This window comes from Rhinatrema bivittatum, chromosome 4 (assembly GCF_901001135.1).
Source record: "Rhinatrema bivittatum chromosome 4, aRhiBiv1.1, whole genome shotgun sequence".
NCBI lineage: Eukaryota > Metazoa > Chordata > Amphibia > Gymnophiona > Rhinatrematidae > Rhinatrema > Rhinatrema bivittatum.
The window spans coordinates 32,263,945-32,280,500 of NC_042618.1; the positions used below are offsets into that span (position 1 = coordinate 32,263,945).

Below are 16,556 nucleotides of genomic sequence, written 5' to 3' on the forward strand. Positions count from 1 at the left end.
TTACCTGGAAAGAGATCCTTTTGTGACTCATATTTTTTTTCCCCTTTTTTTTTTTTTTTTTAACTTTAACTAAAGACAAAAAAAAGGAGGAGGGGGCGGACATTTCTCCCTCAGTAATCAGGCCCGGGGACCATGCTCGCTCTCTCCTGCTAGCACCGGTAACTTTCGCTCCCTTCTCCCGCGCCTTTCGCCTGACTTAGGCCGGCAGACTGCCTGCCTCCCCCCCCCCCCCGCCCGTGCACAGCCCGGGGCAGAGGCAGGCACCGAGCCACTGCTTCGCGCTTTGCCCGTGCCCGGGCCACTTCTGGCCCCCCCTTCCCTGGCTATACCGCTCCGATCGCCCCCCCCCCCCCTCTCTCTTCCCCGGATCGGGGGGGGGGGAGGGGTGCCGGTCTAGTCGCCGCTCGGTTCCGCAGAGCACGCGCTTGTAATCTCTTTCCAAAGCCATGTGTTTGTCATTAGCTTTCCCCATCGATCCTGTCCCAGGTTTACCTTTTTCTTTTTTTTTTAATCCCCCCTTCCTTTTGCCTCGCTCTCCTAAACTTTGCACACACACAACAACAACAAAAAAAAAAAGCCAAACCCGTCTCTCTTTTTCTCTCTCCTCCAATCTTCGCTCTTCTTCCCAGCAAGCCCCCCTGACTTTCTCCTTCCACTTTCCACTGTCAGATAGGGATCCATGTGCTCGCCAACTTTTATCACTTCCCGTTTTACAAGTAGCTCACCCCCTCCCTCCCCATCCTCCCCCCCCCCCCCAAAAAAAACAACCCCCAAACTTCCTTGCAAATGATCTTTTCTGCTTTCTTATTGCACGAAATTTAATTCTTTTCTCCCCTCGCGTTAAACACAGAAATGAAACTTTTCAGGGTACCCCCACCCCCCCAAACACACACGTTTTTCATTTCCAGTGCCTATGCACCTTGATTTGCTTTAGTCGATCGTTATTTTTTTTTTCTTTCCAGCTTCCCCCTCTCTTGTTCCGATTTGTAACTTACGTGTGATAATCTCCCTTTGTGACAAGTGCTGCGGGTTCCCCTGCTTGCGACGGGACATTGCCCTGGCATTTACACTGGCATCGCCCGGAGATCTGCTCTGAGTTGGGGGGGCCGGTCCTCTTTCTTTTTTTTTTTCCACGCTTCTTTTCTTCTTCTACTTTTTTCCTCCTTTGGAAACAAAAAAACTTGCTTGTTGTGTACTAGTGGGATTCCCCCTCACTTAATAATAATAATAATAATAATAATAATAATGATTTAAAAAAAATAAAATAAAATAAAAGCTTTGTGTCACACACAGGCACTTCTCCACTGCTTGACTTGGATTTCCAATCTCTTCTTGAACTTAGGGTTTTGCCTGCTCTTTTGCACCAACCGTGACACCTCTCCAGAAGTGCTTGGCACTGGCAGTGCACTTCCTCCACCAAGAAAAAAAAAATAAAAATAAAAAAAAATAAAAAAAAAACAATCTGGGGCTGCCCCCCACAAAAAAAAAAAAAAAATTGCCAAAAAAAAAATTTGTGACACTGACCCTTGCTGGTTTGGGGGTAGCCAAAGTGTCTCCTTCCACTTCAAGTGGCACTGCCCTAGTGCTTGGAATGCCAATGCCCACCACTTTGCACTGCTCCACTTGCCTGGCACTGAGGAAGGACTTGCTCGCCCAGTGCTTGTTTGTGCTGGCTATTACTATTATATTTCAGTGTGAAGATGGCGGAGTCCTGGTTCTCTGGGAGCTCTCTGTCTCTCTATGGCTGGGTCTGCCTCTGTACAATGGGATAAAATTCAAGTTCAAGTGCGGACGTGACGTTTAATCTGCACCAGACACAAAAACGACCGAGAGAGTAGGAGCACTGGGGGCGACTAGTGGTGGCTTTTTAACATTGTACCCTGGAAACACAACAAGAAAAACCACATGCCTGCAAGCTCCGGGCTTTTGTAGCTTTCTGCTTTTCCCGCACCTCTCTTGCTACTCGAAACCCCCATCGCTGCTTCCCCTCCTCTCTCTCTCCCCCCCTCCCCTCTCTCGCAAAGCAAAGCTCGGGCAGAGGCATGGATGCAACTTTTTAAGAGGGCTCCGAGAAAAGCTCATCCAAAGCTGGGCGAGCCTGCGGGCCACGCAGTGAGTCAGGAAGGCAGCAAGCAGTCCCAGCCTCTCCTCGCCGCAGCCAAGTCCCAGCGGCTGCACGAGCTGAATCCCACCGTCTTTAAAAAAAAAAAGCCAAGGCTTTCTTTTTTCGAAAGCATGCCCATTTCTTTGGGATCTCACTAGTTTCTCCTGCCGGTTGTAGCTTGGGGGTTGGATGTGTTGCACCTGGTCCAGGCTCCTGATGGGGGAGGGGAGGGGAGGGGGGTGTCCAGGGCTATTCCACAGTGTTCTCTCCAGCTACTCGGTCGTTTTTTTAGGACTTTCCTAACTGATTTCGGATTCGGGGTTTGTTTGTTTTTTTGTTTGTTTTTGTTTGGTTTGGTTTTTTTTTTAGTTCATGCTTAAAACAGAATATGACGCTCAGAACATGCATTTTAAAAAGATTAATGGGTTCTGTTCCGAGGATGATCGCAGTTAGCGCGAAATAAAGCTCTTACACGTTTTGGGGGTTTTTTTTTATTTTCTTTTTTTACACGAAGTGGCTTCATGTCACTGCAAACTCGGTATAGTTTGAGATTTTCATTGCCAATATCCAGATGAATTCAGCGTTCATTTGTTGGTGCCCAAACTGACCTCAGTTCCCTAGATCCGAGTACAATCCAGCAGGAGTAGACTCCAGTCCCTGCCTGCCTAGCCATAATCCAGAAGAGGCTTCAGTCCCCTCCATAACCCACCCCGGATCCTGGACGGCCGGCACGGGTGGGACAGAAGCCCCCCTTCCGCCTTATCTCTGTCAGCAGCCAGTAAGTTCCTCGGGGGCTTTTTTTTTTTTTTTTTCCGATTGTTATTATTTTCTTTTCCAGTTTCCTGGACAGCCAACCTATTCACATCCAGAAAAAAAAACCCCAGTGCTTTTTCACGCTGCCTTAACCTGTGAACGTGAATTCTGGGAGATCAGTCCTTAAAAGATCAAGAATGCCTGAGCCTCCTCATCTGCATGCACATAGCAGAGAAACTGAGAGATCAGAAATTCCGCGTGACTGATTTAGGGAGTGATTTTACTAACAAATCGATAAAGGGAGGCTTGATCAGCTAAAGGGGAAAAGGAAGTGCCACGAAGAAACTCTAAAGCCTTGGAACTGGAGAGAGAGAGAGAGAGTGAAGAGTCGGGGGGGGGTCAGAAGGGGTCAGGGGGCTTCCGAGGGCTCTTCAGAACAGGAACCCAGCAATCAATCCTGTAGGAGCTGTTGTTGACCCCCCCGTCTCACCCAGGACCCCCACCTGCTGTCGGAATGATGGAGCCCGCACAGGCTTACTCATGGCCGGGCAGGAATGCGGGCTACTTCCGAATAAAACCGCCAGACAAGCATTTATTGGTGGTTTGTTTGTTGTTGTTGGGTTTTTTCATGACTTTGACTTGCAAATCGGCGGAATCAGGCATGCTTTTTCTCTTTTGTATTTTTTTTTACCTGTTTATTGATTATTCTTATGTTCGAAAACACTTCCTTTATTTATTTATTTATTTATTTATTCAAACATTTTTATTCTTTCGTACTTGCGCGATACATGATTAGATAAACCATCTTTATGTGTTTGTCATATGATTCCCGAGGGGGTGGAAAACAAAATCTAAATGCTCTTTGAAAGCACTCTCTAGTCGCTGCCCATAGCTTCGGGGAGCAGTGCTAGCTGGGTTGAAGGCGAAGTTAGCTTTCAATAGGGTGGATCCCTGGCTTCAGGGGAAGCCGCACCGGTTTGAAGTGGATCCGAAATTAGGCTTTTTGCCCTCCTCCGATCTTTGAAAGAAGCGTAGTTACAAGCCAGCCACAGACTTCCAGGAAATTTACTGGCACCGTGAGCGAATTTTGTATCCTGTAGAGGATATTTAAACAAAGAATAGGATCTTTAAAAAAAAAAAAATGATTTCAGCACGCCAATTTCCTTATGGCCTCAACTGCTGATAATTAAGTAAAACTTCTGCACTAATATCGTTTCAGGGTTATGTTTAAATGATTGCATTTGAAGATCTACAAATTTACCTTTACACAGCCAAGAGCATGCATTTCATGATTTTTTTTTACCCCTTTAAACCTCTTGACGATAAATTCACATTTATTTACAGCCTCCTCTCAGTCTTTTTCTCCTTTGCGTTTCCACTGTCTGGCACTTCTGATCATTAACACTAAAAGCTGTTAATGCCTTGTCTCACAGCTCCCCCTTTAGACTCTTCCTTCTCTGTGTCTCACGTTCAAAGCCGGATCAAAGGCAGCCTCCCTCCCAACCTTGACCTACCCCTTCGACCTCACCTCCATCTGCAGCTGCCCTTCTGGGTTGTTTTTTTTTTTTTTTTATTATTATTATTATTTTCTCCACTCTTTCGGCACCAAGTGACACGAGAGAGACAAGAGACCGCCTCTCTCCTCCCCCACCCCTCAGGCCTTACCAGAGGAGGTGGCCACAACAGCAGGCTGCAGCCACAAAATCTCTGCCTTTGTCCAAGTTTCTCACGTGTCCTCTTTCCTGCCAACATAGGGTTGTTGTTTTTTTTGGGTTTTTTTTGTTTGTTTTTTACAGCAACAGAGAAGCATGCTTACATATGAACATCACTTCAAATTCAGCTCCATAATGCACAAATCAAAGGGGGTCCTGCAATTTTTTTTTATCTAAGTATTTATGTTTTAAAAGGTGCAAATCTTCAAGAAATATTACAATGATATAAAAAATATTACTATTAAAAAAAACTGAAAAATATCTTTCACTTCTGTTTCAGTTCTTTACAGCAAGATTACTAACTCTTCTAAATGCTTGTCAGTGCTGTTCAACAAGTGGTAGAAAAGTGGCCAGGAGGTGATTCCATCCTCCTCCCCCATCTGTCCATCTGCTGGAGGTATAACTGTCTGTAAAGTACATGGATCAGCTTCAAACTTGGGATGAAGGATGACCTGAACCTGACGAAGCTGAGGTCATTCTGAAGAGGAGTCCCGCTGAAAAGTACTTCAAACCCACGCATCTGCCTGCTTTGTTCTCGCTTGCTATAGGAAAAGGTAGGGATGTGCTGTCGTTTTAAAATCATGAAAACATCAAAGATATCTGTTGTGGTGTTTCATGTCCGTTTTTCCATCCCAAATAACATACAAAAAAAAAGTCTAACGAGGCGTCATTTGGCTTGTTTCAGTATGTACTATATGCAAAATTTAGTCGAAGTGCACACCTTATGAACGATAGAGCACTGAAATTAAACATACGGGAAAGCAAAACAATATAAACGTCATTGAACTGAAACAACAAAATGACACACAACACTATTTTTGTCTATGTTCACCCCTAATTAAATGTCTTATAGAGTGGGTAAAGCATCTGTATTATGAATGCTTAGATTTTTGGATACTATCATATGCCTTGTGTGTGCTCAAAAACATAATATAAAAGCTTTTATTTGAACAATTATTAATCAAGACAGCAGGAAACATAAAAAGTAACATATTTTTACATTCTAAATCTTTTTGTTTTAATTTCTAAAATTTGATGTGCCAGGAAACTACTGTATACATTGCCATAACAATAAACCAACTGTTCCACTGCCTCCCTTCCAGCCATATTTACAAGAAGCACAAAGGAATATGGGTTGCCCTGTAATAATTCTGCAGCCCTCAAGCACTGGCGTGCCAGAGGACTGCAATTAATATTATAAAGTAATATTGGTATTATGCAAAGTACTATAATAATACATAAGATCTGAAACTGGTGGTAGGTTAAAGGAAGAGTAGGGAGGGGTCTGGGTGTTGAACTAATTATGCTGAATCACATGGAGGAGAGCCAAAAAAAAAGGGAGAACGACTTCCACCGAACAGTGCTATGGTTGCATCAAGCTCCCCAAAAGAAGAACAGGGCCATCAGAAGGGGCAGATGATCACCCGCGGCAGCAGCACAATGGTAGCTTCTGAGCTCTTAACACAGCTGCTAGCTTGCGGCCATATTAACCGAGAGAGCCCTGCCAACCAGACCGCCAGGAGAGTCAGTTGGATCGTGATAGGCCCGAAGAGAAGGCCAAACATGACATGGCAGCAAGGTGGTGTACATTCCTAGATATGATGGAGAGGGGATGGCCAGTTTCCCTAACATGAGCTGTAGGCTGACTAGGCTATGCTTCCCACCTAGGCAGAGGGAGCGATATCTTGCAGGCAGCCCAGCTTGCATGGCTGGCAGCTGAGAGATACCCTCAACTAAAGTAGTGAGGACAGAAGAAATCGTGCAGATTGGGTGGACCAAATGGTCCATGTATCCCAGCATCTACTACGTTATGTTGCTGTATCAAAAGTACATTGGCAGGAGACTATGAGCTGGCTGAATTTCCAGGAGTGCTGCCGATACTGTGGCCAAAATTCCTATCTAGCATTTAAAATCACAGGGTCTATTATATTGTTCTGCTGAGAATTAAAAGATTGTCTTAACAATTTAGAGGGTCATTTTCAAAAGGAGCTGCCTGCATAAATCATAGCAATTTCCTAAAACCCTATTATGCACTTAAAAGTGCACTTACACACCTATTGACAATTCAATGGCATATATCATAGCAATTTTCAGCTCGCACACATAAAACCCAGTTTTAAGCGCATAAATCCTTTTGAAAATTACCCCTAAAGTGAAAAAAAATATAACCTTTTTTTTTTTTTACATCATTGTTTCAAAAATCTATTTCTTGTGAGGAATAAAGCATTTTGGAATAGTGCTTTTTCTGTCTTGGAATGGGGCAGGTTTCCTCCAGCAGGTTCCTCCTGCTCCTTTGGGTTTCCATTTCAGTCAGAACTGGCCTATGGTGCTATGAGCCTTTGATGATAACTACCTGGGTTCACCCCCCCCCCTCCCTTCAGCCATCAGCCATCATAGTGGTGGTGCTCAGCCAGAGGGCCACAGATTCCAACTCTGGCCACTAGGTGTTGCTGTTGGACAATGGTTGAGACTCCCTTACCTCAGGGGCTGTGAATGCTGCCTCCACAGTGACCCGATGGAGCAAAGGCATGGCCCAGGAATTGAGGCTGGGTCTTCTGCATGGCAAAGCACAGCACCTGACATTTGAGCCACCAGGCCGGCCCCAGCACAGTGCTGGGTTAAGGATCTTGTCACCTCTTAGGTCACTAATGGACACTGATCTGTCACTAAACAAAACTATAGGTGTCACGTTAATGCACCAGGTGACATGACTGGCTTCCTCCGTACACGGTTCCTGAAACCATTACCTAACTCCATTCTTCTTGGTTCAACTTAATGCTGGGCATGAAGAGTGTCAATCCTATCTTACAAAAAGAAGGTCCCTCTGCATTAAATATCATCGGTCTCTGTCTCTCTCTACGCACGTATCGTTTGTTCAGACTGAATAGTTTTGCAAATCAATCAAGGTGTCTATGACTTTACAAATATCTCCATCCTGACTGGTGTTCTGGAATCCCTTGCTAAGGAGTACAAATATCCCTCTGATTGTAGTCAGGCCTTCTGATGTGCAGCTTACGGTATGTGTGTGTGTGTGTGTGTGTGTGTGCTTTTTTTTTTCCTTCATTTACTCCAAACCCATCCCATCACTAGAACCTCCTTATAGACACAGATTTTAATTTAGCCATTGCTCTCCGGTTTGAGTGCAAGTTTGCAGTCCGCAGTCATTGATTCCTCCCCATCTGGCTGTACATAAGCTAGGAATAGCTTTAAACTCTTTGTATAGCTGATTGAACCATTTCAGCTTTTATCATCAGTTCAGATAACCACACCTTGGCACGCAAGATGCCCTAATATATATATATATATATATATATATATATATATATATATATATATATAGAGGTCTGCAAGTAAAAACCTTCAGGTGTGTCATCAATGCTACAATAGCTCAAACAGCTACACCATCAGAGTCTTTAAGTATTCCCTGCAAAAATAAGGAAATAACTTACTGATGATGACTATTCCAACAACCCCTAATACAAATATTTTATCCTGATTTTCTACAGGGAAACTGGCCTTATGCAATCATCTTGCCTTTGTGTCTGTCTCCCCCTGTAAGCATTGTCCCACCACCTAATAACTTGTGAACCATTCATCTAATTTGATTCAGATTTCTACCACCAGCACCCATGAGTCTCGCTCACACTTCTCTTGTGCTTGCAGTGCCCCCGTTTTGTTCATTTTTTTGTTTCATTCGGAAAAATTGGACTCACTGCCAGAGCCCCCCCCCCCCCCACACAGCAAAAACACTGCTGCCGCCAAAAAAAAAACCCACTCCCCCATCCCCACCATGCCACATGTTATCCCATCCAAGAGTCTTACATGGGCAGGGGTGATCCCCAGTCACTCCTGCTCATCCTGTCCTGGTTTTCAAAATGGCCACCAGTTAACTCGGCTCATCCTGTCCTGGTTTTCAAAATGGCCACCAGGACAAAACGAGCCGGAGTGACTGGGGATCGCTCCTGCCCATGAAAGACCTGCAGATGGGGCAAGTTGTGGCATGGAGAGTCCCTGAAGCTTGGGGAGCAGCTTTTAAAAAAGGCAAATTTGCCTGGGTCCATCATTTCATTTGTTATTTTGCTTTTTCTTTCTATATTTCTTTTGTTGTTATTTTCATTTTAAATAACAAAATAAGCAAAAGTTCCATGCACACCCCTAGTTAATAGTCATAACTATGTAAATTCCTGTAAAAAAAACGAAGGAAACTAAGCATCATGAAATGTTCACACTTCTCCATGTTTATACTTGTTTGTATATAGCTCAGGTGCCTAAAAATAGCATTTTAACCTTTAAATACTGAAGCTCTGTGACTTTGCATTTATCAGGGCACCAATGCAGACTTGTGATAGTTCCAACTTTTTTTAAATTGGCAGTTGAACCCTTATGAAGATGTCGCACCGTGCAAAGGGAAGCTCCCCTGGTTGATTTGGTAGATCTCTATTTGCTTGATATTATTTATGCACTTGTTTTTGATTTGTTTGACATTCTGCCTTTTTCCTAGCTGCGGCACACGACAGACTGCGCGCAGTCGAATAATACAGGAAGCAATCAAGCAATACAGGAAGCACTTCAGAGGCACAGCCAAGGGAAAGGGGAACTCGAAAATGCACAACAATTGAGTGAACAGAAGGAGGTAAGCCAGCGTAGCCTCTGTTAAAGAGCCTGGAGGGGAGAGAGAGAATTTCAGTAAAGGAGACTTTGGGAAGGGCTTCAGTTGCAGTCAATTGAAAGGAGCCCCCTCTTACAACCAGTTGGGATCAACAGGGTAGAAGTGATAGAAGTCTCATTTACTTCCATCTGGGAGCACAGGGTAGTGGTGGTGAGAGGAGAAGTCATTCATACAGAGACTTAAGAGAAGGTCTGACTGAACAGCTGAGCTTTGCGTTTCTTGCAGACGGTGAGGTAACAAATCTACATGCAATGGTCTTAGCTGCCCATTGCTCATCCCTGTTATTCCGCCCTGGCATACAGCTTTTCAAGCACCAATGCTATACTGTGCCGAAAGGCCGGTATGCATCATAGTCTAATAGCCATACGTCATAGGCTATCAGTTCTACACAGCAGTCAAGAGCCCAAAGCATTTGGAAATTGCCATTTCTAAAAATATTAAAATATCACATTCAAGATTACTATAGACCAACATTAGCCACGTTATGCAGTGCTTTAACATGGATGGTACCCCAATCTACAATAAAAGCTTGATATAATGTCTTAGAGGACTATCTTGAAACTGGCTACATGTGTTCTAATGTGAATTAAGAGAAAGGATATGGACTTTTAACATGCTTGGTGGAATATCCCCTCTGGGCTCTTGTCCTTCTGTTCTACGTAGACTCTTGGCAAACTCTCTGCAACAGAGAAAAATTTGATTCTAACTCTCAGCTCAGGAAACGTATCCTCTGTATTTACATTCGTTCTCTTCACTGGGTTGGGGATGGGGGAAGGAGGGGAGTTAACAGATAAAGCTAGAATGAAACAAATTCCCGATCCAAGTGGGATGCAGTAAAAAATGTGAAGAATCAAGAATAGTCAAACATTTTTAACATTTTTTCTGTGGCTAAATCTGTAATACTCTCGTGCAGTAGCAGTCTTCCAAATAAGAAAAAGGTGCAGGGTTGGGCTCAGTAGCAACCTTTGCCTGCCACTTTTTCCCAACAGGGTAAAGGAAGCAAGCTAAAAAAAAAGATTTCGGGTTGGTGACCTGGCAGAAAAATCACCACTGCTCTTGAGACATCGCCAATGCGCCTTCGCAGCTTTTGGTGCTACCACCCAAGAAAGAGATCTAGGCGTCATAGTGGACAACACATTGAAATCGTCGGTTCAGTGTGCTGCAGCAGTCAAAAAAGCAAACAGAATGTTGGAAATTATTAGAAAAGGAATGGTGAATAAAACGGAAAATGTCATAATGCCTCTGTATCGCTTCATGGTGAGACCGCATCTTGAATACTGTGTACAATTCTGGTCGCTGCATCTCAAAAAAGATATAAATGCGATGGAGAAGGTACAGAGAAGGGCAACCAAAATGATAAGGGGAATGGAACAGCTCCCCTATGAGGAAAGACTAAAGAGGTTAGGACTTTTCAGCTTGGAGAAGAGACAGCTGAGGGGGGATATGATAGAGGTGTTTAAAATCTTGAGAGGTCTAGAACGGGTAGATGTGAATCGGTTATTTACTCTTTCAGATAATAGAAAGACTAGGGGGAACTCCATGAAGTTAGCATGTGGCACATTTAAAACTAATCGGAGAAAGTTCCTTTTCACTCAAGGCACAATTAAACTCTGGAATTTGTTGCCAGAGGATGTGGTTAGTGCAGTTAGTGTAGCTGTGTTTTAAAAAAGGATTGGATAAGTTCTTGGAGGAGAAGTCCATTACCTGCTATTAATTAAGTTGACAGCCACTGCTATTACTAGCAACAGTAAACATGGAATAGACTTAGTTTTTGGGTACTTGCCAGGTTCTTATGGCCTGGATTGGCCACTGTTGGAAGAGGATTCTGGGATGATGGACCCTTGGTCTGACCCAGTATGGCATTGTTCTTATGTTCACAAGCGACACGGAGGCTGGTGGTACCCTATAGACTAAGCGATTTATTCCAGCAGCAGAGCCGCAGCTGATGACATGGATTTTTCTCCTCGAAAGCTCATGCCTCAATAAGTCAGCTAAATCTATAAGGTGTCACCAGCATCTGTGATGTTTCTGCTACTATTATAGTTACTTAAAAAAAAACAAAAAACCTTCTATACTGCTTCTCCGATCCAGTTTGGAAGGCCCGAAGCTGCCTACAACAATAAAATGCAATCAATTCACTCATTAAGCCGCGATCAATTAATTACCACAGACTAAAATGGCTACTTCTCTAAAAGTTGTATTCCTTCATGCTATCTGGAACACAAATAAAGAAATAACTTTGTTGGAAGAAATATAACACAAAATTGCTGTCCTTAGATGAATGTTTTTTGTATGTTTTTTTTTTTTTTAAATTTATCTGCCAGTGACTGCAGGGAAAACCCATAAATAAAAAGTTAGAAATGGAAAGCTCTCCATTTACAAGAAAGTACTATGCATATACCTTATATCAAATAACCAGCAAGTGTTTTCTAGGGATGTGCATTCGTTTGCAATGAAATAGGAAACAAAGACGATATTTCCTATTTCGGGGGGGCGACAAAACGATAAGAAAACCCACGAATTTCGTGTGGTTTTCTTATCGTATTTCGGGGGAGGGAGAAAGGGCACATAAAAAAAACAAACCCCCAAACCCACCCCAACCCTTCAGATTTAATTAATTGCAAACCCCCCCCAAGACTTACCGAAAGTCCCTGGTGGTCCAGTGGGGGTCCCAGGAGCGATCTCCCGCTCTCGGGCCGTCGGCTGCCACTAATCAAAATGGCGCCGATGGCCTTTTGCCCTTACCGTGTGACAGGGGCTACCGGTGCCATTGGCCGGCCTCTGTCACATGGTAGAAGCAATGGACGGCCCAAGATGTACCATGTGAATGTCGTATTGTTAAACAAGGCCCCATAACCTCCAGGGTTCCTGCACGGGGGGGGGGGGAAGTGTTTTCAAGGCCTTAGGTTTTTTTCTTTCTTTGGGGCTCTTCTGCACACCAGTCCAGTCCCACCAAAATCACGTTTCACTCCAACATAAAAGTCTGCAGGCGGGTGGCAGGAAACAAATCAAAGTCCAGCGGTGCACCGCAGGACCGTGCACCACATATACACACAAGGTCCAAAAACATAAAAACACAGATCTCAGTCTCTTCCCCACAGAGGTAAGCTCTTTGGGACAGGTACCCCACCCACCCCGGCCCTCCCTTTTGGGTGATGAAACCTTCCTCTCTCTCTCTTACCTCTTAGTAGAGTCTCTGGCTGCTGGACCTGGTCAGCGAGCGCTCCTGGGGACTCTCCTGGGGCAGGTTGCTTCTTTCTGGACTCCCCCAAGCGAGTCAGATGCAGTTTCTTCACACAACATTGCTGGATTCCTCGGAGAGCTGCATCTTTAAACCCCCCCTCCCCCGGGCACTCTCCTTTCAGGGAACCCCTCCTTGCCCAAAAGGATATCACACTCCTCCAGGCCCTGTCCCTGCGGAGGGGACAGACCAAGGCAAGCATCCTCCCTCAGGAGAGCCGCCTGCTCCCCCAGCCCTGTACTCCTGTGTCACACGGGCACATGGCATTTTGTTAGATCTGAAACCCCTCACAATAGGGAGTGGCACACTACACTAACACACCTACCATACACTGACTTCACATACAGGGGCAGGGTGTTGCCAACCTCACTTATTTCCTGCGAGTTTTTGCTTTTCTTTTTAGCGATTCGCTTTTTTTTTTTTTTTAATTCGCGGGTTGCTTATTATTGGGCGTTTTTTTTCTGGCAATCGTGGTTTTTTTGGGCTTGGTGGGCGGGACTTGTGGCCAGCTGTCCCGGTGATTGGCTGTTGTTGCTGCTGCTGCTGATGAGACCTGTCCACCTTCAGTGGAGCACGTGGGCAGGCAGGCGTGGCAAGCAACAGCGCCTGGTGACCGAGGAACATTGTATGCAGCACGAGCGGGCTTGCAGGCCGAAGGGAGTGAAGCACTCAACTGGCAACAATCAGAAAGAAGAGGTACCTGGAGGGGGAGGAAGGAGTGTGCTGGGAGGGGGAATGAGTGTGAGGGGGGCCAGAGATGTGCATGGAGGGGATGGGGAGGGGGAATGAGTGTGAGGGGGTCAGTCATGTGCATGGAGGGGATGGGGAGGGGGAATGAGTGTGAGGGGACAGAGATATGCTTGGAGGGGGTGGGGAGGGGGAATGAGTGTGAGGGGGCCAGAGATGTGCTTGGAGGGGGTGGGGAGGGGGAATGCGTGTGAGGGGCTGGTTTATTTTTTTTATTTTTCACTTTGAAGGAGCCACAGAGTTCAGCGGCTGTGACTGGCATGGTGATGCACCAATCAACCATACCACTGGCCTGCATGGGAGGGTGGATAGATAGAAGCCATTACTGAATAATGAATTGTGAGTTTGAAATTTTACTTTCTGCGCATACTGTCTGGGACAATCTGTCTAATGTAATGTAATCCACCAAAACCTGATGGACATTTTAGGGAGTTAAATACTAGTACAAGCCATTGTATTTCCTCCATCACACTCAAAAGTATTTTTTAAGTGTTTTCTGTGTATAAATACCTTCTAATAAAAGCACTTTTAATCTCATGTGTTGTGGGCTTGGTTTTTTTTCCGGCAATAGTGCTTGTTCTGTCATGATTACCTGAAATAAGACAATTGTAACGCCTCAAAACTCTCTGTATATCAGCCAAGAATTGTAAGCAAAACTACCCTTTAGAATGACCAAGGCACCGCTACTGCAACTTGTCATTTCTACGGCACCACTAGACATACACAGTGCCTTACAGATATACAGCACATGAGAGACAGTCCCTGCCCAGTGGAACTTAAAATCCACTCATGACACCTCTGACACACACTGCTGACAGAATGACCTGCTGGGGCCACAACCGCCATTCTGCTAAAGGGTAAGCATTGCTAGTAAGGGACAGGTTTTGGGGGTCCCCTTATATATCTCTCTATCTATCCTTATCTATTTATTTATGTATTTGGTCATAACTGAATAATTAGTGGCTAGTTGGCAGCTTTAATAAGTTTTTGCATGCAGATTTTACCCAGTAAACTCATTTCCCTGTCATATTGTTGGGTCGTGGCTCTGCCCTTTAAGTGCCACGTGTGGGGTTGACGCAGCTCTTTCTCCGCCTGTTCCTGGGGCCTCTCGTTTCTCTGTGTGTCGTGAGTGGATTGTAAGTTCCACTGGGCAGGGACTGTCTCTTACGTGCTGTATATCTGTAAGGCACTGTGTATGTCTGGTAGTGCCGTAGAAATGACAAGTTGCAGTAGCGGTACCTTGGTCATTCTAAAGGGTAGTTTTGCTTACAATTCTTGGCTGATATACAGAGAGTTTTGAGGCGTTACAATTGTCTTATTTCAAGCTTCATTTGGGACAGCGTAAGAAGAAGGCTAAGAGTAAGCCAACACGAGTCTTGGGTGTGTGTTTGCACGAAACACGGCAGAGATACATCTGTAGCCCCCCCCCAAAAAAAACAGAACGTAAGCAAAAACACTGTAACGTACCCCGCAACACGGGGAAAATGACTTTTCAAAAAATGATTTTTCTGGGGAAAGACTGCAAGGAAACTTAATGAAATCTGCCCATAATGATTCTAACAGTAATTAAATAATAATAACTTGTCATTCTTATTTTGCTAAAAGAGAAACCACAAAATAGGCGTAAGAAAGGAACCTCAGTAGTCACAAAAGCTTGATCTAAGTGTAACGGTATCGCCACAAGCCAATTACTATTTTGGTTCTCGTTCAAATAATTTATGTTTGGGAGAGCTAAGACTTTCTGCTTACTCCAATAGACCCAAACGTGTCCATGTTGAAATTTTGTCTCGATTCTACATCTCCCCTCTGTACTGTGTGGCGTCTTCGGGTGGAGCCTCACTTTCAGTGGAGCATCGCTTGCCAAAGCTTTCTGACAAAGTCTCTCACCCCACTGACCGTGGCCACCCAAACAGTATCCCTCTGCCCACGCACGATTCTTTGGCTATCTTCAGAGAGAGGAAGTCAAAATGAACATGAGCAGTATTGCCAGGTTGTTCAGAAAGCACTGCCCTACATCTCTAAAACTCTGACGTCAGTGTTCAGAGCCATTTAGCCGGATAGCTCACGAGATAGTCATTTAAATGGTAAGTCCTGGATATTCCCCTCACTTACAGGCCGATACCGTACAGCCGGATAACTTTAATTGGGGATATTCAGTGGGCTGTTTATCCCACTGGATATCTCGGATAACCTATCTGGATAACTTTAGCTGGATAGCTTTATCAGTTTTCTGGGTTTTTGAATATTGGCCTCAAAGCCTTTTGGTGTTAGACGGGAAGGAATTATCAGGATTCAGGTAAGTGGCAGTGGCTGAATATCCGAGCCCATTCAGCAGCTGCCACTTAGCTGGATAAGTATTTAGTAGTTAGACCTAAAGTTAGCCGGATAAGACTTATCTGGCCAACTAGCAACTTATTCGGGTATATTCAGTAGCATAACTGTGCCGCTGAATATCCCGCGTGGGTTAGCCGGATAAGTCATTTAGCCAGATCTTTTTGAATACCTACCCCCTAGACAAACTAATATTATAATTCTGAAATTTAAACAATGCCCTAAAACAGGGAACCTTACAACCAAGAACCCACTGGTAAAGCGGCGCCTTTCCCGCAGAACGTACAGTCTCACTGGCTACCCCAGGCAATGGGAGATAAAGTGACTTGCCCAAAGTCACAGTTGTCAGCAGCAGAAACACTGTTTGCACCTGGCCAGTGGTAGAGACAGAACTCTGAAGGCACTCAGGTGGTCATTGTGGTGAGGCGCAGAACCTGAAGATGCCGTTTCAGCACGACTGCATGTAGGTTACACTTCCCTAGGCGCAATGGAATCCGAATCCCTTTAGTGTTGTCTCCAGTGCTGAGGGCCCGGCATTCCTCAGTTCTTCCCTGAGGGCAGAGGCTGTTCTATATAAAGCCTTTGGTTGTTGAGGAACACATGTGGTGGAAAATCCTGAAAGGCAGGTCTGCTCAGCGAGAGCCTGCAGCGCTCCTCAGCTCTCGAGCACCTTTGCGAGCTGAGCCGCATCCAGATTCAGAGCACCCGGCAGCACTTCCCCCTGCTCCAGTAGTTTGTACTGTTTATAGTGACTGAGGTTGCCTTTCGCACAAGCTGCACGTCTTTACACTCCAAAAATAAGGATCCACTGCCATTTCTAACAGTACAGTGGGCTCAGGGAAACAAAAGATTAGGGGAAGCATGGAGAGAGAGAGTTTATCTTGAGCAGGGTGGGTGGGAGGGAGGGTCTTGATCAAAATCACAGTAAGTAAAGTGATGGGGATGGGATTCACATCTTGATTCTGAGGTTTCACAGCTCTGTCTTAAACACTACTGTGG

General features: G+C 44.9%; 1 protein-coding gene across 1 annotated transcript in view; it reads right to left on the reverse strand.

The window, feature by feature from the left end:
- The window catches only part of BCL11B (BAF chromatin remodeling complex subunit BCL11B), a 182,028-nt gene extending 180,886 nt beyond the window's left edge, over positions 1–1,142 (reverse strand). Inside the window, exon 1 of the mRNA XM_029597911.1 lies at positions 996–1,142. Within this exon, the coding sequence (XP_029453771.1) occupies positions 996–1,053 (58 nt within the window). The 5' untranslated portion in view covers positions 1,054–1,142. The remainder of the gene's footprint in view (positions 1–995) is intronic.
- Positions 1,143–16,556: the final 15,414 nt, after the last annotated feature.